The 26,279-nt window shown below is 38.6% G+C and overlaps 1 protein-coding gene across 2 annotated transcripts in view; it reads left to right on the top strand.

The window, feature by feature from the left end:
- MTHFD2L (methylenetetrahydrofolate dehydrogenase (NADP+ dependent) 2 like) overlaps positions 1 to 26,279 on the top strand; it is a 143,834-nt gene that overhangs the window by 32,076 nt on the left and 85,479 nt on the right. Inside the window, exons 4-5 of one of the 2 annotated variants that reach the window (XM_027058266.2) lie at positions 16,374 to 16,526; positions 17,725 to 17,832. In XM_027058266.2, the coding sequence (XP_026914067.1) occupies positions 16,374 to 16,526; positions 17,725 to 17,832 (261 nt within the window). The remainder of the gene's footprint in view (positions 1 to 16,373; positions 16,527 to 17,724; positions 17,833 to 26,279) is intronic. The other variant, XM_027058271.2, reaches the window with a different exon arrangement.

Raw genomic sequence — 26,279 nt, 5'->3', positions numbered from 1 at the left:
GATTAGTTGGCCATATGTTTGTGGGTCCATTTCTGGGTTCTCTATTCTGTTCCATTGATCTGTCTGTTCTTGTGCCAGTACCATACTGTCTTGATGATTACAGCTTTGTAGTATAGCTCGAAGTCTGGGATTGTTATGCCTTCTGCTTTGGTTTTCTTTTTCAAGATCGCTTTGGCTATTTGGGGTCTTTTCTGGTTCCATACAAATTTTAGGATTATTTGTTCTAGCTCTGTAAAGAATGCTGGTGTTATTTTGCTAGGGATTTCATTGAATGTGTAGATTGCTTTGGGTAGTATCGACATTTTAACAATATTTGTTCTTCCTATCCAGGAGCATGGAATCTTTTTCCATTTTTTTTGTGTCTTCTTCAATTTCTTTCATAAGCTTTCTATAGTTTCAGTGTAAAGATTTTTCACCTACTTGGTTAGATTTATTCCTAGGTATTTTATGGTTTTTTGTGCAACTGTAAATGGGATCGATTCCTTGACTTCTCTTTCTTTCGCTTCATTTTTGGAGTATGGGAATGCAACCGATTTCTGTGCATTGATTTTATATCCTGCAACTTTGCTGAATTCATGAATCAATTCTAGCAGTTTTTTGGTGGCATATTTTCGGTTTTCCATATAGACTATCATGTCATCTGTGAAGAGTGGAAGTTTGATCTCCTCCTGGCCTATTTGGATGCCTTTTATTTCTTTGTGTTGTCTGATTGCAGAGGCTAAGATTTCCAATACTATGTTGAATAACAGTGGTGAGAGTGGACATCCCTGTCTTGTTCCTGACCTTAGGGGGAAAGCTGTCAGTTTTTCCCCATTGAGGATGATTTTAGCGTTGGGCCATTCATATATGGCTTTTATGATCTCGAGGTATGCTCCTTCTATCCCTAGTTTCTTGAGGGTTTTTATCAAGAAAGGATGCTGTATTTTGTCAAATGCTTTCTCTGAATCTATTGAGAGGGTCTTATGGTTCTTGTCCTTTCTTTCAGTGATGTGATGAATCACATTAATTGTTTTGTGGATATTGAACCAGCCCTGCATCCCAGGTGTAAATCCCACTTGGTCGTAGTGGATACTTTTTTTAATGTATTGTTGGAGCCAGTTGGCTAATATCTTGTTGAGGATTTTTGCATCCATGTTCATCAGGGAAATTGGTCTCTAGTTCTCCTTTTTAGTGGGGTCTCTGTCTGGTTTTGGAATCATGGTAATGTTGGCTTCATAAAAAAAGTTTGGGAGTTTTCCTTCCATTTCTATTTTTTGGAACAGCTTCAAGAGAATAGGTGTTAACTTTTCCTTAAATGTTTGGTAGAATTCCCCTGGAAAGCCATCTAGCCCTGGACTCTTGTTTTTTGGCAGATTTTTTATTACTAATTTGATTTCCTTATTGGTTTTGGGGCTGTCCAAATTTTTGATTTCTTCCTGTTGCAGTCTTGGTAGTGTATATGTTTCTAGGAATTTGTCCATTTCTTCCAGATTGTCCATTTTATTGGCATATAATTGCTCATAATATTCTCTTATTATTGTTTTTATTTCTGCTGTGTTGGTTGTGATCTCTCCTCTTTCATTCTTGATTTTATTTATTTGGGTCCTTTACTTTTTCTTTTTGATCAAACTGGCTAGTGGTTTATCAATTTTGTTACTTCTTTCAAAGAACCAGCTTCTGGTTTCATTGATCTGTTGTACTGTTTTTTTTGGTGTTGATAGCATTAATTTCTGCTCTAATCTTTATTATTTCCTGTCTTCTGCTGGTTTTGGGTTTAATTTGCTGTTCTCTTTCCAGCTCCTTAAGGCATAAGTTTAGGTTGTGTATCTGAGATCTTTCTTCCTTTTTTAGGAAGGCCTGGATTGCTATATACTTTCCTCTTATGACCACCTTTGCCGCATCCCAGAGGTTTTGGGTTGTGGTGTTATCATTTTCATTGACTTCCATATACTTTTTAATTTCCTCTTTAACTTTTTGGTTAGCCCATTCATTCTTTAGTAGGATGTTCTTCAGTCTTCAAGTATTTGTTACCTTTCCAAATTTTTTCTTGTGGTTGATTTTGAGTTTCAAAGCGTTGTGGTCAGAAAATATGCATGGTATGATCTCGATCTTTTTGTATTTACTTAGGGCTGATTTGTGTCCCAGTATATGGTCTATTCTGGAGAATGTTCCATGTGCACTGGAGAAGAATGTATATTCTGCTGCTTTAGGATGAAATGTTCTGAATATATCTGTTAAGTCCATCTGGTCCAGTGTGTCATTCAAAGCCATTGTTTCCTTGTTGATTTTTTGATTAGATGATCTGTCCATTGCTGTGAGTGGGGTGTTGAAGTCTCCTACTATTATGATATTACTATCGACGAGTTTCTTTATGTTTGTGATTAATTGATTTATGTATTTGGGTACCCCAAATTTGGCGCATAAATGTTTACAATTGTTAGGTCTTCTTGGTGGATAGACCCCTTGATGATGATATAATGCCCTTCTGCATCTCTTGATACAGTCTTTATTTTAAAGTCTAGATTGTCTGATATAAGTGTGGCTACTCTGGCTTTCTTTTGTTGACCGTTAGCATGATAGATGGTTCTCCATCCCCTTATTTTCAATCTGAAGGTGTCTTTAGGTCTAAAGTGGGTCTCCTGTAAACAGCATATAGATGGACCTTGTTTCCTTATCCATTCTGTTACCCTAGGTCTTTTGATTGGAGCATTGAGTCCAATGACATTTAGAATGAATACTGAAAGATATGAATTTATTGCCATTATCATGCTTGTAGACTTGGAGTTTCTGGTGGTGTTCTCTGGTCCTTTCTAATCATATATATATATATATATATTTTTTTTTTTTTTTTTCATATTTTCCCCCCTCAGAGAGTCCCCATTAAAATTTCTTGCAGGGCTGGGTTAGTGGTGACAAACTCCTTTAATTTTTGTTTGTCTGGGAAACTTTTTATCTCTCCTTCTATTTTGAATGGCAGCCTTGCTGGCTAAAGAATTCTTGGCTGCATATTTTTCTGATTCAGCACACTGAATATATCCTGCCACTCCTTTCTGGCCTGCCAAGTTTCTGTGGAGAGGTCTGCTGCCAACCTGATCTGTCTTCCCTTGTAGGTTAGGCACTTTTTTTCCTGTGCTGCTTTCACGATTCTCTCCTTGCCTGAGTATTTTGTGAATTTGACTATGATATGCCTTGTTGATGGTCAGTTTTTGTTGACTCTAATGGGAGTCCTCTGTGCTTCCTGGATTTTGATGTCTGTGTCTTTCCCCAGGTTAGGAAAGTTTTCCTCTCTAATTTGATCACATAACCCTTCTACCCCTATTTCTCTCTCTTCCTCTTCTGGGACCCTTATGATTCTGATGTTGTTCCTTTTTAATGAGTCACTGATTTCCCTAATTCTTAAATGGTGCTCTTTTGCCTTAATCTCCCTCTTTTTTTTCTGCTTCTGTATTCTCTATAAGTTTGTCCTCTATATCGCTGATTCTCTGTTTGCCTGGTTGTCGTTTCTTCATGCTCTTTCTTTTGGGGTAAATTCCTTCGTTTTGTCATTTTGAAGGGAGAAAATGAATTAATGAGGTAGAAAAATTGAAATTAAAAAATATTAAAATTAAAAAATATTAAAATTAAAAAATATTAAAATTAAAAAATATTAAAATTAAAAAATATTAAAATTAAAAAATCAAACACACACACACACACACAAATCAAATAAATGATGCTAGACCTTAGGTGTGTTTTGGTCTGGGTGTTGAAAGTGGTTTGACAGAGAAAAAAAGCGGGGGGGAGAAAAAAAAGGAAATCGTTTGAGAATTTGAAAAAAAGGAATACACTGAAGCAGACTGAAATGAGATGATGGGAGTAAAATAGAATTTGAAAAAATATACATAAAAGTAAAGAATATAGTAGAAAACAATTAAAGAAAAATATTTTTAATAAAAATTAAAAATAGATAATAATTTTTTCTTTTTCTGTATTCAAGAAAAGAAAAGAAACAAAAAAGAGAAAAAAGATAAAAAAGAAAAAAAAGGAAATCGTTTGAAAATCTAAAAAAGTGAATACACTGTAGTAGACTAAAATAAAATGACGGAAGTAAAGTAGAATTTGAAAAAAATTACATAAAACAAAAAATATAGTAAAAAAATTAAAGAAAAATATTTTTAATAGAAATCGAAAGTAAAAATTAAGTTTTTCTCTTTCTGCATTTGAGAAAAAGAGAAATGAAAAAGGGAAAAGAGAAACAGAAAGAAAAAAAGGAAATTGTTTGAAAATTTGAAAGAGTGACTACACTGAAGTAGACTAAAATAAAATGACGGAAGTAAAATAGAATTTGAAAAAATTTACACAAAAGTAAAAAATATAGTAATAAAAATTAAGGAAAAATATTTTTAATAAAAATTGAAAGTAAAAATGAATTTTTTCTCTTTCTGTATTCAAGAAAATGAAAAGAAGTGTAAAAGAGAAAAAAAGAAAGAAAGAAAATTGAATAGATGGACCTGCTAACAGACTGAAGTAGGACTGAAATTTCTTGGTTTTCCCCTAGAAGTCAGTCTATGTAGCACTTTATAGTCCATAAACTAAGCCGGCGGTGAGACTTGTGTTCCTGAAGAGCCAAGTTGGCCCAGTTGGGCGGGGCTCAGTGTAATGGCTCTGCTCTCCACTAGATGGCGTTGCTAGCCTCCTGGGGTGGATTGTTGCTGTGCTCATAGGTGCGTACGCGCATGCGCAGGAGTGGTGAAAATGGTGCCACCCAGCTACCCAGTCTGTTCTCCCAGGTCAGCAATTATGCACCCGTTGTCTGTCTTCATCTTTCATCCACTCCATGCTTTTTCACTCTCCGTGACCAGGCCCCAGGCAGTACCTCTCTCCTGAGTTTTGTCTCAGATGTGGCTGTTTTCCCTGGCCCCTTGTGAAGGACTGCAGCTTTGACCTGTTCCGCCCCTCTGCAGGAGGGTCTCATCAACCAATGGCCAAATGAGCAATAGCTGAGTGTCGGCTGCTCCCAGGAACGCTTGCTGGACCCTGCTGCCGCTGGTGCCCCAGACTGCGGCCAGATGCCAGCCGCCCCAGAAAAAGTTCGCGAGATAGTGTAGCAGCAGCGTTTCAGGGATTATGGAAAATTACAACACACATCTGGCACCAGGCTTCACCCTCAATGACCTTGCCCCAGCACCAGCAAATGTGGCCGCCTTCAGGGGTCTGCTGGGACCAGGTGTCTTCAACAGTCTCTACCAAATGTCCTTCCAGCAGTGGAACCATGTGGCTTTTCCCCATGTGGCCTGAGAACCTCCCAGACCCCACTCTGTTCTTGGGGATTCGCCCTTCACACCAGAGCACCACAAGGCATCGAGCTGCAGAGTTGCAGACTTTGCGCTCCCCCTTTTTACAGTCTTAATTAAATTTAAACCCTCTCCTTTCTCCTTTCTCCCTTTTTACTTTAGTCCCTGTAGCTATTTCTAATTTTCCACTTTCCCTCCAGCTGCATTTGGAGAGGGGTGCCTTTCCCGTATTCTCCCCCCCCCCCAGTCTGCGTCCTCTCCACCTGCAAAAGCGGCTCCCTACCCTCTGCGGCCTCTCCCCAAATTCACCTCTCTGCACCGCATACCTGCTGAATTCTGTGGTTCAGATTGTGCAGATTGTTGTGTTAATCCTCCAATCAGTTTTCTAGGTATGCAGGATGGTTTAGTGTTGGTCTGGCTATATTTCATGGACGTGAGACACCTTTTTTTAATTTTAAAAAATGTTTATTTATTTTTGAAGGAGAGACTGAACATGAGCAGGGGAGGGACAGAGAGAGAGGGAGACACAAAATCCGAAGTGGCTCCAGGCTCTGAGCTGTCAGCACAGAGCCTGATGTGGGGCTTGAACTCGCAAGCCATGAGATCATGACCTGAGCTGAGGTCGTTCCTTTAACCAACTGAGCCACCCAGGCACCCCAAGCATTGACTCTCGAGTTCAGCTCAGGTCATGATCTCACGGTTTGTGAGATTGAGCCCGCCAAGTTGGACTCTGTGCTGACAGTGCAGAACCTGCTTGGGTTTGTCCCCTCTCTCTCTGCCCCTCCCCTCACCTGTGTGTGTGCGTGCTCTTTCTCTCTCTCTTTCTCTCTCTCAAAAATAAATAAACATTTTTTTAAAAAAGAAGAGCTCTCAAAAATCACTGTCAACATTTATTTAACCCAGTTAAATAAAACCCAAGTCCTAGCCAGAATAATGTAAGTCCTTTTGTCCTTACAAGAAAAAACTGAACAAATTGAAGATCAGTCCTCTTCTTGACTCATCAGAGAACTGAGGTTTGTAGGGCAAACCAACATCCCAAAATCTGGAGAGAGGCAAATTCAGAGACTCACAACCGGGATCTACTCACACTGAATAGGAGCTATTGGAGCTGTAAACTGATAGGAGCTTTTAAATGGAATTTGGATGAATTTTTGGAGGCAGAAGGTGTAATAAGAATGAGAATCTCCTGGGCCCCTAGTCCTGGGTGTGGCTTTCAACAAAATAATCACAAGGCATGCCAAAAGGCAAATGAAAACAGTCCGAGGAGACAAAACAAGCATCAGCACAAGACTCACCTATGGCAAAGGTTTCAGAATTGCTAGACAGGGAATTTAAAATAACTGTGATTAATATACTAAGGGCTCTAGTAGAAAAAGTAGCTAACATGCAAGAACAGATGGGCAATGAAAGCAGAGAAATGGAATCTCTAAGAAATGATCAAAAAGAAATGCTAGAAATCAAAACTACTCTAACAGACATAAAGAATGCTTTGATGGGCTCAGTTGTAGACTGGACATGCCAAGAAAAGAATCAGTAGACTTGATAATATGCCAGGAGAAGCTTCTTAAATTGAAATGCAAAGAAATAAACAAGAAGGGGGTGTGGGGAAACCCTCCGGAACATCCAAGAACCATAAGACATTTTCAAAAGGTACATCACAGTCGCAACTGGAATTCCAAGAAGAGGGAGAAACAGGGCAGGAGAAATAATGGCTGAAACCTTCCAAAATTAGTGACCGACACCAAACTGTCGAGAACTTCAAGTAGGATAAATACCAAAAATGGTCGAAAGATCTGAATGGACACTTCACCACAGAAGAAATAAGCACATGAGCAGATACTCAGCATAAGTGGTTATTAGGAAGTTCAAATGAAAACTGTAAGAAGACTCTATTACACACCTGCTAAAGTGGCTGAAATCAGAAAGCCTGCTGACCACACCAGATATTGGTGAGGATGTGTTGCTGGTGGGAATGCAAAGTGGTTCACTCTGAAAATAGTTTGGCAGTGTCTTAAATGTACCTATTATATGGTGCGGCCACTCTATGTCTACATATGTACCTAAAAGAAAAGGAAATACATATTAAAATAAAGACTTGTATATGCATGTTCACGGAAGCTTTATTTTCTTACAATTCTAGTGGCTGAAAATCTGAGATCAGAGTGCCAGCCAGCATGGTTGGATTTGGTGAGAGCTCTCTTCTTGGCTTTCAGACAGCCGCTTTTCCCGCCTTGTATCCTCACACAGTGGAGAGAGAGAGAGAGCAAACTGCCTCTGGTATCTCTTTTCATAAGGCCACCCATTCCATCATGAGGACCTTATCCTGATGATGACCTCATCTAAACCTAATTACTTCCCAAAGGCCCCATCTCTAAATACTATTACAATAGGGTTTGGGGTTTCAATATATAAATTTGGGGCAACACAGTTCAACCCATAGCAAATGGTTACTGGTGGTTGGAGGTGAGGGGAGAGGAAAGAGAGGGAGGGAAGGGTCATGAGGAAATTTCAGGGTAGCGAATGTGTTCATTGATTGTGGTGATGGTTTCATAGGCGTATACATATGTCAAAGCTTATCAAATTATATACCTTAAATATGTGAGGTCTATTATATTCAAGTATTCTTAAAGGTGTGTTTAGAAAAACAAATCTATTGGGAATACAAATAAATGCAATAAAACTGTCAAGGAAAGGAAGTCAAGGGAATGATAAGCCCAGCACACAGGGGTGAAGTTTCCATTAGGTCGGAGCAGGAAAAAGGATGGGTTAATAGATGTACTGTGTGGTTAAATATAGGTTATTATCAAGGCCATAATTTTTGTTTTGGGTAGTGGATTTGCATATGCCTAGCTTATTATGAAAAACAATTTTTTAAAGTTGTACCATGCTTGGATCGATATTGAGATTGTGTCACAAGCCATGAATTATGGTGTAACCAATTTGTGCATTTGGAGTTTATTCATATGGAAAAAAGAGAGATTTCAAACAATATTGATTTCTGATTTAAATTTAAAACTTAAATTTTAAATTCCCCACACTTAAAATTTTTTTTTTCGTTGTTTCAAGTTGTTATTTAAATCCTAGTCAGTTAACGTATAGTGAAATATTAGTTTCAGGAGTAGAATTTAGTGGTTCATCACTTACGTAAAAAATTTTTCTTATAGGTAACATTTTATCAACAAACTTATGTGCAAGGTGAACAAAGTGGAAGATAATTGTCCTACAAGTGGAGTATGTTAACCAAATGGTGGCAGCATTGAGCAAGCAGTGATTTTTAAAAAGGCTAATGGTTTATACTGCAAGCTGAGTAAATTACTTTGATATGATTTACATATTAGTAGGATGGGTTGATCCCTGTAGCCATGTATGTCTTTTCCTATTCATTCCCAGGTGGAAACCCTCCGGAGGTCCCTGAGATCTATAGAATTCCCTCTTTTTGAGCAATTGCTGTCATAAGTAGGTTATATGATGTAACTTGAAGACACCCAGAGTATCTTCAAAATCCAGAATTTCTTGGAACAAGAGTAATTACTTCTTGTACTTTTCACCTTTTTCTTTTTCCTTTACCCTGATATCCTCATCTATTTTTGAGCGCATTCAGCACTGGTAAAGAATTTACCAAAATCAAAAGACCCTTTGAAACATCTGAATATTTCTTTGTCAAAACCTTTTAAAAGATCTGCTTCTATGATTGCTCTCTGACCCTTTTCATTCATTTACCAGTTCAAACAGCATTTCTCCAATCTGCACATAACTCAGTGCCGGGCACCAGGGGTAAGAGGTAGTTAGGAAACAGTGGAGACGAACTGTCCTTGAGAAGTTGGCAGGCAAGGGCCCCAAAACACATCTCTTCTTTTCCCTTGTGTGTAAGAGAAGCTCATTAGAATAGACCTGCTTGCTCATCCGAGTGTCTTCCTCCGTGGAATATACACCGCTTCGAGGGCAGTATGGCATATTAGACAGAAGTCACTGTGTCTAGCGCCTAGGAAGCCGAGGGCTTAATAAACCAGGGTGTCTTCAATACCACTAGTGAAGAGTAAGGCAACGTTTGGATCTGCATGTACTCTTCAGGTCACTCAAGAGAATTATGAGGGGCAAAGGTAGCAACTTTTGTGTTATATGTAGGTTCCCACTCCATTACATTTTTGTTCACAGCCAGTGAAGTAAGCCTTCCCAGCAATGTCCTGTGCAGTTTCTGTGGCTATAGGAGAAAGAGGCTAAGGAAGGGTGGAGGGCCAGATCCACCCCTTTCTGGCCTCGACAACACCTCCTACTCCACCTCCAAGCTCTACTAATTCCCAAATTTGGGGGTGGAGTAGCACAGTGAGATTAGACTCACTTCCCATTCCTTTTTTGTCCCCTCACTCCTCAGTGATGAAACAACTCTTAAACGATGTTGGGCAAGTAAGTGGTAAGCACCTGATAAGTATTTTCTGTCTCGAAACCTTGATGTGGAACCCAAAGGGTGTAATTTAAATATTACTTATTGGCTTGAGAACAGGAAACACCGCTTCCAAAAGTATCTCTCTTATTTACTCCTACAAAATAATTAACTCCTTAAGAGACTATAGCCAAATAATTTGATTAGGCAGACATTTATTCCATTAGAAAGAAGGCTCCAGAGGGTAAGAATTGTGTCTCTTTGATTCACTGTGTTTCATGAATCTTCAGAACAGTACCAGGCACATGGTGGATGCACAGTAAATATTTACTGAATGAATAAATGAGTGAATTTTCAAGGGCCTTATATTTATGTTCAGAGTGTGGACTTGAACCTATGAGCATAAAGCTTTGCCTGAAATTTCTAATTTTTCAAGTCCTAAAAGGAAAACATCAACGAAAAACAAACATGAATCTTTGCCTTCAAATTTATATTTGAAGATATAAAATGCCAGATACATAACAACGTAGATGTAAAGATACTGACAAATAAAGATTTTAATGATTTTAATTGGTTTTTCATTATATATATATATATATATATATATATAAAATGTTTATTTATTTTGAGAGAGACAGAGAGACGTGCAAGTGGGGGAAGGGCAGAGAGAGAGGGAGAGAGAATCCCAAGCAGGCTGTCAGCGCAGAGCCCAACGCAGGGCTCAGACTCACAAACCATGAGATCATGACCTGAACCGAGATCAAGAGTCAGACTGAGCTACCCAGGTGCCCCTCATTATACTTTTAAAGGATGAATGTCAGAGGTTGCAGAAGAATCCTTATGGTAGCATGTTCTAATTGTTCCTAGTTGTCCACTGGTTTGGTTTAGTCTCTTCATCTGTAAATCAGGGCTAAAAGTCATGGATTCAACAAGTATTGAGTCCCTCCTCTTCCGGGTACTGTTCTTTGTGCTAGGAATACAGTAGAAAAAAAAAAAAAAAGAAAGAAAGACAAAACTTTCTGTCCTTGTGGAGTAGCAGGAGAAACAGACAATAAAAAGTAAACATAATAAATATGCATCCATATTTATTAGAAGTTAATGTGCTATGAGGAAAAAAAAAAGTAGAGCATGGTAAAGAGGATCAAGATGTTGGGGGACAGGTTGGATGTTTGTTGTTTCAACATTTTATTATGAAAAATTTTCAAACATACGGAAGAGTTGAAAGAATGGCACATGCACACCCAGATGGTCCCAACCTAGATTCCATAACCGTTAACATGTTGCTATTTTGCTTTGTCACATGTTTATCCATTTATTCATTCATCACTCCATCTTGTTTTTGAAACATTTACAGGTAGGAACACACACGTATCCCTAAAACTTCAGGGTGCATATCATTCACTGCAGATCAATATTTGTTTTTATGTGAAATTTATATTGCCTTGAAGCACACACATCATAAGTGTACTATTTTGTAAGTTTAAAAAAAAATGTGAATTCTCTTGTAACTTAAACCCTTAATCAGAATGTAGAATGTTTTTTATCACTGGAGAGAGTTTTCTCTGATTCCTTCCCAGTCAACCCTGTCCTTACCTTCATCCTCACCCTCTGGGATCCACTGGTCTGTGTTATTCACATGCATATTGCCCATGTGAATACCTTCCTTTGTAAAATGCCTGTTTATATATTTCGCTCATTTTTAAAAACTGAGTTATTTATCTTTTCATGATTTAGTTTTGAGAGTTCTTTATGTACCTGGATACGAGTTCTTTGTCAGGTATGTATTTTGTAGATATTTTCCCCCAGCCTTTGGCTTGGTATTTATTTTGTTAATGTTATGTTTTAAGAGGCATAACATTTTAATTTTTCTGAAGCCTAATTGATCAGTTTTTTTTCTTTTGTACTTTATGCTTTTGTATTCTAAGAAAAACTTTGCCTGTACCTGGCACACAAATTAAAGTTTTCACCCAGAAACTATTCGGTTGTGGCTTCTATGTTTAGATTTATAATCCATTTATAATTAATTTTTCTGTATGGCATGAAGTAGGGATTGTGGTTCACTTTTTCCCCTCATACAGCTAACAAGTTGTTCAAGTGGCTTTTACTGAAAAGTTTTTACTTTCTCCATTGAATTGCTTTGGCATCTTTGTAAAAAATCATATGACTATATAAATGTGAATCTGAAGCTGGGCTCTTTATTCTGTTCCATTGATGTATTTGTCTGTCCCTACACCAGTGCCACACTGTCCTGACCACTGTAGTTTTGTAGCAAGTCTTGAAGTCAGGGATCGTAAGTCCCCTAACTTCATTCACTTTCAAGATTGCTTTGGATATTCCTGTGCATAGTCATATGGATTCAAGCAGCAGTCAACCTTTACCACAAGTTCTCATAGAGTTATGATTGAGATTACATGGAACGTACGGATCAATTTGGAAGAACTGACATCTTAACACTAGTGAGTTTTCCAGTCCGTGAACACAACATACCTCCCGCTTATTTAGGTCATCTGTCAACAGTGTTTTATAGTTCTCGTGATAGGTGTCACCCTCAAATTTAAAAAATTTACTCCTAAGTATTTTATGATTTGTAAACTACTGTAAGCAGTATTTTTGAGATTTCATGTTCAAATAGTTGCTGCTTGTATACAGAAATACCATTGATTTTTTGGTATCAATTTTGACTTTGCACTCTCTGGCCTTGCTAAATCCACTTTATTAGTTATTGTGTTTTGTTGTATTGTAAATTCTTTAAGATATTCTACATAGATAACCGTGCCATCTGTGACTGGAGCATTTTAATTCTTCTTTTCTAATCTTAGGCCTCTTTTTTCTTTTCCTTATATTATTACACTTGCCAGGATCTCCTATAAAACACTGGAAAGAAGTGGTGGGAGTGGACACCCTTGTGTTCTTGTCTTGGGGAGGGGAGGGAGATCCAATATTTCATTATTAAGTATAATATTTGCTGTAAGGTTTTGTGTTTTTCTAAATGCCTGTCACACTGAGGACTTTAAGCTTTTTGTTTTGCCTTTGCTGAACCACAGCTGCAATTTGTGTTTAGTTCTCTTAGCCTTGGATGGGCTTCTTGGAGTTTTTCCTCCTGTTTTTATTGTTCAGGAGTCAGAGATTTGAGCAGAATTTATAGATATATTTTGAGTCTCCGCTCTGTGGCTTTCTCCTCTTCTGGTTATATCCCTTCAATTTTAAGCTGCTCTGGTAGCCACAAACTTTGTGCTTTGATTCCTTAAGCAGGCAAGACTGCAGATTATTATCCAAATTCTAGCTGTCCTTTGAATTCTTTGAGTGGCGTCCCTTTCTTTCAGAGGCCCACTCTCCTCCAAATCTGCCTGCTTCTAGTGACTCTCCAGGGTTTTCCAGATGGCTCATTTTAAATAGTAGTTGTTTAAAAAAGTTTTATTCAGGTATCATTGGTATGTAACATTCTATGAGTTTCAGGTATATAACACAATGCTTCACTATATGTACGTATTGCAAAATGATCACCACAGCGAGTCTGGTTAACGTCTGTCACCATATGTAGTTACAAAATATTTTTTCGTGTCATGAGAACTTGCAAGATCTATTCTCTTGGCAACTTTCAAATATGAAATACAATATTATTAACTATGGTGATCATGCTGTATATTACACCAGCAAGGTACAGTGCACGATGGTGTACATTACAACTATAGATCATTGTTTTTTTACATATGTTTTCCAGTGTTTACAGTTATTGTCTGTGAGAAGTTTGGTCCAAGATAAACAACTTCACCATCCTCAGAAGCGGAGCCTTCTTTAAATAATGTGGTCAGAATAGTCCTTACATATAACATAGAATTTATGGAAAGATTTGAAAGAAGGGAGGGTTTTGGCCAAAGTGACTGTTTGTTTTGAAGCCTCCAGGCAGACAGAAGAACTATAACCAATGTGGGAAATGCCTGATATATTTGGAGAATAGCAAGAAATGCAGAGTGACACCAAAAGAATAAGACAAGGGAAGAGTAACCAGTATAAGATCAGACAGACAACTAGAGTTTTGGAGCAGTACACATCATGCGGGGTCTTGGAAAGAAGACTCCTGTGATACGATGGGCATTTCAGAAGTGTAATCATGTTGCTATTCTGTGAATAGATTGTATGGATGCAAATGTAGAAGCAGGGAATTAATCGGGAAGCTGTCATAAGAATTCACAGGCGAATTAATGGCCACTCAAACCAGACTAGTATCGGTGGACACGGCGAGACTAATGAGGTGCTAGATACATTATAAAGGAATATTCAACAGATTTTCCAATGGAGTGGATGTTGACTGTGAGTCAAAATGACTCCAGACTTTTTTGGCAAGCAGTTCAGAAGGATGGAATTGCCATCAACTGAGTGGAGAAAGCTATGGGTGAATTGGTTTAATAAGACAAGGTCTGTGCCCTTTAAGGCTCACACTCATAAGCCAGAGAGATAATTAATAACTAATGTTATCAACTAACTGAAATAATGTGCTAAGTACTTTTTCTTTTAAGTCTATTTCTTTCATTTGAGAGAGACAGCACTTGTAAGCAGGGGAGGGGCCGAGAGAAAGGGAGGGAGAGAATCCCAAGCAGGCTTCTCACTGTCAGTGCAGAGCCTGATGTGTTTGGGGCTCTGTCTCATGAACCACGAGATCATTACCTGAGCCAAAATCAAGAGTGGGGCGCTTAACTGACCAAGCCACCCAGGCGCCCATGTAGTAAGTACTTTTTATAGCAGCTTTGTGGGAGAGCAGAGGAGGAAAATGTGTCATTTCAATTTGTGATGAAGGAACAGGTGGCAATCGATCAATGTGTTGTTAGGAATGACTAGGGTGGGAAAGAACAGGGAGGAAGGAATTAGTTATGGAAAGGTCATCATGCATTTTACGAACAATAGCACAAAAATGCAAAAGTTAATGCTAAGGGCTTGGGAATGGGACACTGCTTAGTGTGACTAGAGAAGAAGAAGTCATAATGGTGGTTGGGAAAGAGATGGAGTGCTTGGAGAGGAGGCTTTAGGACGAAGATATAACCAGGTCGAGGAAGGGATTATTTACTATGCTAATGAGCTTACACTTAGCCAACAGGCATTGAGGCAGTGGAAGGAGGTATTTTTAAATAGACATGTAAAAATCCTTGGATGGAAAGTAAACCAATAATTTGTTCTTTTTTTTTTTTTCCTGTTCATTGTCCAAAGGCAATTAAATGCTAAATACATATAAACCCATACACATATATGGACACACATACATACAACCCAACACACAGTGTTGTGGTTCTATAGACCGGTCTCTCAAGGCAGTCCCTGAGCTGTTCTATTGTAATGTTATGGTTATAATTTGAGGACTTTTTTTTTTCGTGGTATGATTTCATTACCTCATGATTGTAAATAGAGGTGAAACACAGAGTGAATAATACCAGTTTTCCTATTCATTTGGGTAGGATTTTAAGTGGCTAGCTTTTTGCACATATTCTATGGGTCAAAAATGTCTTACAACCATTGTGAAAAAATTGATGCTATTGAATCTCATGATTGTTTCTTCAAGTCATGGCTCCAAGGGAGAAACTTTAGGGGACTTTAAGTAGCAGTCAGTCAAAAACATGAAATCTATTTCCCTTACTCCTATAAGGAAAGAAAGTATTGGTTGTAAAATACCTGATGCTTTTCTACATATGTTTAGGCACGTATTAGTTAACTTAGGAATAGTGTTGTATTTGGAGGCCTAGAAGAAACAGTGCATTCCTTGGGATACGTTAGGGTTATCAAATGTCTTGATTAGAAGGGATGCGGGGTCCCTTCTGATTTTAATTTTTTTAAATAATGTTTTAATGTTTATTTATTTTTGAGAGACAGAGAGGGATACAGAGAGAGAGGAAGTGGCAGAAAAAAAATGGAGACACAGAATCCAAAGCAGGCTCTAGGCAGTGAGTTGTCAGCACAGAGCCCTATGCGGGGCTTGAACCCAAGAGCTGTGAGATCATGACCTGAGCTGACGTCAGATTCTTAACTGACTGAGCTACCCAGGAGCCCCTGATTTTAATATTTACTTTTACTTCTTACTTTTCAAAATGAGATGATCATTGCCATCTTCTATCTCTTTTGCTTGGTTTATTACTCTTACTATGTTATTTTCCTTCCGAATGGAAAACCAAAATGGTATTTTGGATATCAGTGTGCTAGTTCTTCAGAGAAAGGAGGTGTGTGTGTGTGTGTGTGTGTGTGTGTGTGTGTGTGTGTGTGTGATTTGTTTTTTATTATGTCATTTGGGAGGAAGTTAGGCATTCATGATGTTATGATTATTTTAGCACCAACAAGTCCTTTTAATCTGTAATGCTAGAAATATTTAATAGAGGCCTATTGTATAAGTGTCTCATATGGGGAAAACATAGATTTAAACCATACGTAGGTAAACTTATTGAGGCAAAGACTTAGGGCCTGTTTCCAGATCTCACTGGCATTGTTTTAAAATAAAACTTGTGAAATACCAGTTTTTTCCCCTTCACCAGGCCAGCCACTTCTGGCCCTGTAATCGCATACACTCTTATGATTGGTTAATTACAACCACCAGTCAAAAGCATTTTGACTCACTGTTTTGGTGGAAAGAAAAAGGAATTGAGTAAGAATTTTACACCTTTCCTGATACCGAATCATAATATAGGTCTTCAGATTTCATTTTCCAGACCTCCAAATAACTGACCATTTTAAAATTAAGACCGATTTTATTTGCTTTTCAGACCACGTGGATGAGCGAACAGTATGTAATGGAATTGCCCCTGAAAAAGACGTAGATGGATTTCATATTATCAATATTGGAAGACTGTGCCTTGACCAGAATTCTCTCATACCGGCGACTGCCAGTGCTGTTTGGGAAATAATCAAAAGAACAGGTTGGTAATTTGTGGTCTGCAGGATGGGGATGCTGAATGCCAAACTGAACACATGTACATTGCCTTGCTGGAAACATCTCCATCCTACTGAGTAAAAGAAAATGATCAGCTATAAAACTTCGGTGTACAGAAACTTATAAAGTGACAAAAGTAAAAAAAAAAAACAAAACACAAATCTAAAATAAATAAAATGAGAGATATGTGCCAGGTTATAGGTAACTGTTGTTGCCCCTTTGGGGCATGAATTTTTCAACTAGTAGGTTTGTCTCCCTGCTTTTAAATTGTAAACTTAATGTATTTTGGTGGACACTTTCCAAAATGAGTTCTGTGTGTCCTTACTTTTAGAAACAAAATTTGATGAACATATATGAGCCATCTCTAATGCCCTACGTTTTTACTATAGACATTTACATTTGATTTGTGCTCTAAATACAGTGATACTCTCTTGGGCCCTTGAGGTGTATAGAGATATTTACCGCTATGTTAAGCAAGACCAAATTGCCCTTATGTTTGTAATTGCCCCACCTCCATCGCTGTCCCTTCCATTTCTGACAGCATCTTCTCCTTTCTAACCTACTATTTAACCTGAAAATTTCCAAGAGAAAGCAGATCCTAGAACCACCCTCTTAGGACATTAGTACTTGTGAAAACTTTAATTCTAACTGCTTCATTGTACTTATGAAGAAACCACACCCAAGGAGGTAGAGTGCATTGTATCTGCAGGTTGTATCTTTCATCCTTTCCGGGTCCCTGAAAGTTCAGCAGCTCTCTAGGGGGTAAAGTGCATGAACTTTGTAAAAAATATGCTTTTTCCCACCTCATTTTGTTCCAGATTCACTGGAAGTCTGATTGCCAGTTAAGCTTGCCATTGTCGTACTTTGCTTACTTCATAATTAGTAGTTAATATAGAGTAAGTCTTTGCATGTCTAAATCTTCACGTGAATCTCTGTGTTTAAAAGTAATTTAATGGCAACTTGAAAATGTAGTTTTTTAATGAGGGCAATTACAGAGGAAGTGACAAATCCGAGAAGCATAAAAAGAATATTTATAAATAATGAATGTGGGCGCATTATAGACAAGCCACACAGTAATTCAAATTTAATTAGAAGTTTTTAAAGAATGTTTCAGTTGGCTGTTCACATGTTTAATTTGCTTCTTGTTGTTGATTCTTCATTTAAATCAAACTCTGTGTTTTAAGGGATTGAAACATTTGGGAAAAATGTGGTTGTAGCTGGAAGATCCAAGAATGTAGGGATGCCCATTGCCATGCTTTTACACACTGATGGAGAGCACGAACGGCCAGGAGGTAGGTAGGACCTTGGAGATTCTGTGTACTCTTATAATTTTCTTCATTCTTAAAATCATCAAGTAAGGATGTTTGAAAATGTGATTTGGCATATTTGTGGATTTATGCAGATAAAATCTCCCCTTATTCTTCATCCAGTGACATGAGCACCTTGAAAGTGAATAAAAGAATTGCTAGACATATATGGCCCCTTTGTTCCTATTACTACTATTATTTTGGCCTTATATACTTTCTTTAAATAATTGATAATATAAACATTAAGAAAAGTGGAAAGCCACTAAATACATAACAATCACATGCTGATAGCCTTCTGCTGCCTCACGCGTGTGCGTGCACACACACACACAGTCTGCATCTTTAGGGTTCAATGTACAAATATATAGATTATTTCTCATTGTTAACCTTGGTGAATTCCACTTTCTTGACCTTAAATTTTTAAAGATTTCTTTTATGATCTTTGTTGTCATAAGGCATATGAAATAATTTTTTAAGCCACAATGCCCTATGGAAAAAGAAGCCCAGTGATATTGCATCATTTATCTAAAATGATGATTGATGAGACTTTTGAATATTACTTTTCCTTCCTGGGCCTAAGCATTTAAATATCGCCACAAATCAAAATGGGTATCGGGATCATAGTAAATTAGGGCCTGATAATGACTCCAGGTAAGTTTAAAACCCTTGGTTTCAAGAAACTCTTGGAAAGGCCAAATCTAGTAGTGTGAACATCATTTTTGTGGTGAACGCCTACAATTCTAGTGTTACTATTCACTTGTAACTTAATCTGCTAGTGCTTATCCATCTGTCTCTTAGGTATAATAAAGATATTGATTCATATTGGCCTTTATGCAATTGTTTCTATGTTAAACAAGGTAAACCAACCAGAAGTTTTTACCTGGGTATACCATTTTTGTTGGAAAATTTTGAGTCTGTGTCGGTACATGGAGTTTTTTTCTTCCTTTTCACCACTTTATTTTCCAATCTCATCAGTAACATAACAATCAGCGTTATGTTTTTCCACGACTCGTATGGTACTTTCTAATAAACTGTCTTATTTCGTTCTCAGTAATTTTGGCATATATTAATAGTATTTGCATTTTGCAGCTAAAAGAAATGAGCTTTAGAGACTTCAGGTGACCTGCCCAAGGCCACTCAAGAAGTAGTGAATCTGGAGCAGGGAGCTGGGAGCTGGGTGCTGTCCGGGTTTGAGAGGATGTACTTGGAGTCAGATCCCTCTCCTGCCATATGCTCTGTATCCTTGGACGAGACATGTAATCCATGCAAGTCTCCACTTTTCACATCTGTAAAGTGCAAATAATATTAATATCTCTTTCACTGGGTCATTGTGAATTTTAGATGAGGTAAGAATGGAAAGCTCTAATTACATTGCCTGACACAATAAGTTAAGTAAGATCTTGCTTGGTCCATGTGGACTGTGGCTATTACTATTTCCGTTATGTGCTTAATCTAATAATCTGTGACCATACTAACGATAGAGTTTAGAGTAATATGATCCAAGGTTAATGTATTTTTCACCTTCATTTGAAATTTTATTGTATTTTTCTGGTGGGATTTATGTTTGCCTTTTGTTTTTGGATCAAATCTAGTCTTTGTTGTACTAATCTGTATAAACATAGAATTTATAAAGTCTATAAAGTATTTGATTAGAAATATGACATCATAAGACTCCAAATCATATAGTTCATTGCATTTTTTCTCTTAGATATCAATATATTACATGCTGCTTTCTGGATAAATTTCCATTTTGAATTACTTATTTGTCTATAAAATTAAGTCTATGAAAATCAATTTATCCCTTCTTTATGCAATTTTAAATTGGACATCAGTATGTCCTAGTACATACTAACTTCATAAATATTTTATACTTTGTGTTTTAAAATATTCTCACTTGAATGCATGTTAAAAATTGAATAAAAGTGGAATTGGTTATAATACCGGTTACTTACAAGCCAGGTAGTTAAATTTACATTTCTCATAGCAGCACCTAGGTGCCGTTATAATTACAGTATCCAAAAAGTAATAAATTGTATTAAAAATGATGTTGGGCAGTTTGCAACATGGGTGTTGTTTAGTCTCATGCATATTTAATAGGAGTATGGTGACATATATGATTAATATAATGAATTGTTGAGAGCTGCTTACTGAAGATTTGGAGTCTGTGGGAAAGTTAATATTTCAAACGTCCCTGTCTGTTAGAGCAGTAATTATGTGCGGTGACTACAAGTGCATTGTTAGCTAATGGAGATAATGAAGGGGGATTAACTCAGCAAATTCATATCTATAGAGCTGTTCTGATGACACTCACAGTGTTGAGCATTCAGCTCACACTGTATTTCTTTGCCAGAAGAGATTCAGAACCCTAATGATTCATTTGTGTCTTAAAGCCAGCGATAATTGTCCTGGAAGAAAAATGGCCATACTGTAATTTAACTTGATTAATATGTGTCTACTCTTGGCTAGCTTTCAGTCTTGATCATGTGGGACATAAATCCCAGCTGTTTGGTGAGAAAAAACTTCTTTTAATTCCTCAAGGGCTTGGAATATTTAGACGGAGAATGGCTTGGAATATTTAGATGGAGAATGCGCTACAATCTTGGGGTAAAGGGTAGTGTTGATGCTCAACACAGCAGGATGCTGCAGGGACATTACCTTCTGCTGAGGACATGTTATCACAGAGGACATGGCATCTGAGGTGCTCTGTAGTTTATAGAGAGTGGGTGAGAGATGGTTCCTGTCCTTCAGGATCTTATAGTCTTGGTACTAACGGGGTGTAGATACAGAGGTGCATGATACACAAGTTGCTTTAAATTGTAAATATTCAATGGCACAAAATAAAATTTGGCATCTCTAAGCAAACATTCCATTTGCTTAGGAAAGCCTATGGTTAATTGAAGGGGCATAAAGGTACTGACAATGGACAATCTCTTCTCAGGAACTCCACTACTTATAAAGATGCTTAAGTGCCATTGCGACCGCCTGTAGGTCACTGCGTGTTCTTTTAACTTCTTTGTGCGTAGTAACCTACCCCGTTTCACCTTCTTTCAGAATGAAAACTGATTACCATTGGTCTCAACCCAGCGTCTTGATTTTTAGCTTTACGGTGAGGAAGTGAGAGAGAAGTTCTTCAGTTCTGCTAAAACAGAAACTCCTTCAAGATAACAAAGCACCCTAGTGACCAGGTGTTAAGATGATTAACTTGTCGCCAAAAGAATGCAGAACTGGATTTTATTTCAACATTTTTTAGGGTAAATTTCTTTCTGCATATTTTCAATTCTTATGTAGGACATCTCATCCAAACAGATCCCCCCAAATGCCCACAGCATGGGCTCACATGCTTCTCCTTTAACTGAAAGGTTGTGGTGTCACTTCAGTGCCTGCATTGGTGCAGGGACCTTTTCAAAGAGCATTTCGAAAGAATCAGCCCTGCTTAGAGTCCTGTGGGCCCAGAGATCTTCTTGATTTCTTATTTCAGGCAATATGCATTCAGTTCTCAATTCTCTGTGAAACGCTGTGGGGAACAGTGGTAGAAAAGACTTAGTTCTCTGGTTTCTGGAAGATGACAGTTTGCATCCTTAGGGCTCCTCTTCCAAAAGAAAACTGTGTTTTCTCAAAGCACTGCTTCCGCATTGGTGTTCAGTGTTTGAATTCACGTCGTCCTTGTGCTGCAACTTTCCGTGCCTCAGGTATAATTGTCATGCAAGGCGCCTCCTACCTGAGTAGAAAACCAGAAGACCTTTTGCCAAGAGAATGCCCTTCCTTTGGGAAGATTGGCTCTCGTTGTGAGAATGAACATTTTTGCCAGACTGGGAGCATTATCTCTCACATACAGGAGTGCTTTCAGGCAGTAATACAGGAGTGGATGTTCCAGGTGGTGCAGCCGGAACATACTATGAGTGGTATGCATCATTAAGCTCAGTCCAGTGCCAGGTTGGGCCAGGCACTCCCGGGTTTCAAAGAGAAGAGCCAAACAGGAACACCTAGGAATGCAGGAGTCATACAAAGGATCACACCGCACAGAGTGAGACTCTAAGTCTTGTCAGCAGCAGAGTAGAGCAAGGTGCTCCCTATCTCTGTGGAATGAACTATTGTCAAACTGGGGCAGGGAGAATGGCAGGCATTTCGGTCTCTGTTCCTCCCGTCCCACTACCCCTGAGTTAGAAACACCCATGGTAAGCTATTGGAGATATACTATGTCTTGTGCTGCCTCTGTGTTGTTTAGGCTTGACTGAATTCCAGCATTGTGCTTGCACAGTGGAAAGCCATAGAAAAAAACATGCTTCTTCTAGTCTCCTTTCCTTCTTTTTTAAAAAAGTTTGTTTATTTTTGGAGAGAGAGAGAAACAGAGAGAGTGAGTGTGAGGGGTGAGGGGCAGAGGGGGGGGCGGAGAGAGGATCCCAAGCAGGCCACGTTGTCAGCCCAGAGGTTGATGTGGGGCTCAGTCTTGTGAACTGTGAAATCATGACCTGAGCCGAAATCAGGAGTCGACGCCTCATCCACTGAGCCACCCAGGTAACCCCTAGTCTCCTTTTCTAAGCTGAATAATGAGAGTACTGTTTCATTTTTAATATCTCCTTAACTCAGCCAGCTCTTATATGGAAAGCACTGTATTTGGAAAATATCATGTGTTCTTTTTTTGTTTTGTTTTGTTTTAGCATTTATTTATATTTGAGAGACAGAGGGAGACAGAGCATGAGCAGGGGAGGGGCACAGAGAGAGAGACACACACAGAGAATCCAAAGTAGGCTTGGGCTCTGAGCTGTCAGTGCAGAGCCCTACATGGGGCTCAAACTCACGCTTAACCCACTGAGCCACCCAGGCGCGCCTGGAAAATATCATGTATTCTTATATCGGACAGTTGGGACAGTTACACTCTTGCAACTAACATTAAACATTATTTAAAATGTAAAGTGGCATCCCAAACTTTCTCTTTCCCTTTCATTTTCTCTCTTTCCCCATGACTTCAGAGTACGAGACATTTGTTTTATTGCCAGAACAAAGCGTCCCTTTTCTAATGTCTGTAAGCCTGATTGTTCAGTCACTCGTAAGGCTATTGTGGTCTGTTCCACACTGCCTGTCAAGCCACTCCTCCTGTCGGTGTCTTTCTGGCACCTGATGCTGAAGTTCCAGAGAACTACATGCTGGTCCCCAAACATGCCATCTCTTCCATGCCTCCTTGCCCTCATATCGCCTGTTCCCTCTGTAGGGAACGCTGTTTGCCGCCACTCACCTGCTTTCCTGCCCCCCCCCCCACCTTACAAGATGCAGCCCAAATCTTCTGACTGTATGCATGTTGTATATGCTGCCATCACATACTATTCCTCTTGCATGTTGATCATCTACTTATTCTCCTTTCCTACACACGCATAGTAAACATGAACTTCTTTTTTGTTTGAAGTTTATTTTATTATTTTTTTTTGAGAGAGAGAATGAGAGAGAGAGAGAGACCACGTGCAAGAAGAGGAGGGGCAGAGAGAGAGAGAGAGAGAGAGAGAGAGAGAGAGAGAGAGAGACGATCCCAAGCAGCCTCTGCGTTGTCCGCACAGAGCCCGACCTGGAGCTCCATTTCACAAACTGTGAGATCATGACCTGCATTGAAATCACGAGTCAGACGCTTAACGCACTGAACCACCCCGGGTGGCCTGGGAAACATGAACTTCTTAATGACAAATATTTGTCTCTGGCTTTTTGTAGCTCTGAAATTTAGCACAGGGCTTGGCATATAATAAGGCAACTGGGCAGTCCACCAAGAAAAGTTTATTTAGTGTTTCCTGTGTGTCAAGTACTGTGCTAATATTGTAGACAATAAAATTACAGGCTAGGAATTTAAAATAAAACATTGTTGTTTACTGAAAAAGAAAATCCCTGTATATTGGGAAGGAAGAGGTAGGAGAGAGAAGTGGATAGGTGCTTACCACACCTGAATTCCTTCATATTTTAAAATTACAGGAGTTTAGGGGTGCCTGGGTGGCTCAGTTGGTTAAGCGTCCAACTTCGGCTCAGGTCATGATCTCACAGTTCCTAGGTTCAAGCCCCAGATCAGGCTCTGTGCCGACAGCTCAGAGCCTGGAGCCTGCTTCCGATTCTGTGTCTCCCTCTCTCTCTGCCCCTCCCCCATTTACACTCTGTCTCACTCTTTCTCTCAAAAATGAATAAGCATGAAAAAAAAACAATTAAAAAAATAAAATTAGAGGAGTTTATATGAAAATATAATTTAAGACGCTCTTCCCCCCCAAGAATCAGATCATAGCGGGAAGAGTCAGGGGAAAGAGAGAGATCTCCTGTCACTGGAAGGGAGGAGAGGATATTGCTGACGGCATTAATTGAAAGAGGTCACAGTGTTTTTCCAGGGAAAACATTTAGGATGTATCATTTTCTTTAGACCAACTTTCCCCCTGCCTCAGGCTACTGACAGATACTGCCTCTTCTTGCAGAGGAGCTGGTTTCTTTGTTACTAAGTGTGGGGAATAAGAAGGCGATTAAACCAGCTCTTGATCTATCCTCTTGAACTTACCATCTGGTAAGAAAGACAACCATGAAACAGTTAGGTATGATGACTAATCACTATAATTGTGCAAAGTGCTGCAAAAGAGAGGTAGAGCTTTCTATAATGAAAAATTTGGCTGTAGGAAGGAGTGAATGATTTCTAATTATATTTCTAATTGTGTGAATTTGATACCCTTTTATTGTCTACCCTCCTGTTATGGTTCTTCCCTTCAGACCAAAAAAATCCCACCTAAGAGGCAAAACCAAAAATATCTTCTACTTGAAATTATTAAAAATTTGTAAAATGTGTAAGAAAAAACTTCATTCTCTTCAAAATAAATAATTCATACCATGAATATAAATGATGCTTTGGTGATTAAAAAAAAATAAAGTCAATGCCAAGAGGGTCCTCGTACAAAGGTACTAAATATCCTTAAAAGAGTGTTGGCTCTATTCTGTTTGATCAGTAAATATCTCTGAAGTTTCTCCAATTTTTTGTTCTTATAATATGTTGCTCTTCTTATTCTGAGGTCTTCTTCTATTTCCCATCGTGAACGTTTCTTCAGGCTCTCTGGACTTTCCAGCACTGCTTCTCTTTGCTCCCTCCCTCCTTATTCTGATTTAACCCCTTACCTATCATCCTTCAGCCTTGCAGATAAGAGTGCTCCCTCCTCCTCACATATATACAGCTCAACTGAGATGTAGCCTCTTGATCAGGCTTCTCTGATAGCCTCTCCTACTGTCTCACACACCCCACTGTGGAGAATCTGAAGAACTCTTCCTTCACATCATTTATCAGTTTGTGATAAGCATTTCTTCGCGTCAGTATTTGATTAATGTTCACCACACTCACTGGACTGTTGACCCCACCAGAGCAAAGACCACATCTGTGTATCTTCCCATTTTATCTCCAGCACCTAACCCAATGGCTGCCTAGAAAGTCTTTGTTCAACAAATGAATGGATAAATTTACTTTATTTGTAGACCAAGAGTGTCATGAAAGGTTTGTCTTTGCTTTTGTGTTTGTTTCTGTTTTTATTTTACAGTGCAATATTGGTTTCAGGAGTAGAATTCACGGATTCATCACTTACATATAACACCCAGTGCCCATCACAACAAGTGCCCTCGTTAAAACCCAACACCCATGTAGCCCATCTCCCACCAACCTCCCCTCATCAACCTCAGTTTGTTCTCTATTTGTCTCAAGAGACAAGTTGAGTCTCTTGTGGTTTGTTTCCCTTTTTTCTCTACCCCCCCCGCCCCTTCCCATATGTTCATCTGTTCTGTTTCTTAAATTCCACAAATGAGTGAAATCATATGGTATTTGTCTCTGACTATTTCGTTTAGCATAATATATTCTAGCTCCATCCACGTTGTTGCACATGACAAGATTTCATTCTTTTTGATGGCATTAATATTTCATTGTATGGATGGATGGATAGATAGATAGATAGATAGATAGATAGATAGATAGATACAAATCTTTATCCATTCATTAGTTGGTGGATATTTAGGGTCTTTCCATAGTTTGGCTATTGTTGATATTGCTGCTATAAACATTGGGGTACATGTATCCCTTTGAATCTGTATTTTTGTTTTCTTTGGGTAAATACCTAATGCAATTGCTGGATCATAGGGCATTTCTATTTTTAGTTTTTTGAGGAACTTACATACTGTTCTCCAGAGTGGCTGCACTAGTCTGTAGTCCCACCAGTGATGCAAGAAGGTTCCCCTTTCTCTGCATCCTCTCCAACACTTGTTTGTTTCTTGTGTTATTAATTTTAACCATTCTGACAGGTGTGATGTGTATCTCATCGTGGTTTTGATTTGTAATGAAAGACGTTTTTTAAAAATGTTTATTTATTTATTTTGAGAGAGAGAGAGAGAGAGACAGAGAGAGCATGCACATGAGCCGGGGAGGGGCAGAGAGAGAGAGAGTCCCA

This window comes from Acinonyx jubatus, chromosome B1 (genome assembly GCF_027475565.1).
Source record: "Acinonyx jubatus isolate Ajub_Pintada_27869175 chromosome B1, VMU_Ajub_asm_v1.0, whole genome shotgun sequence".
Lineage (NCBI taxonomy): Eukaryota > Metazoa > Chordata > Mammalia > Carnivora > Felidae > Acinonyx > Acinonyx jubatus.
This window is presented reverse-complemented; position numbering and strand designations above follow the sequence as displayed.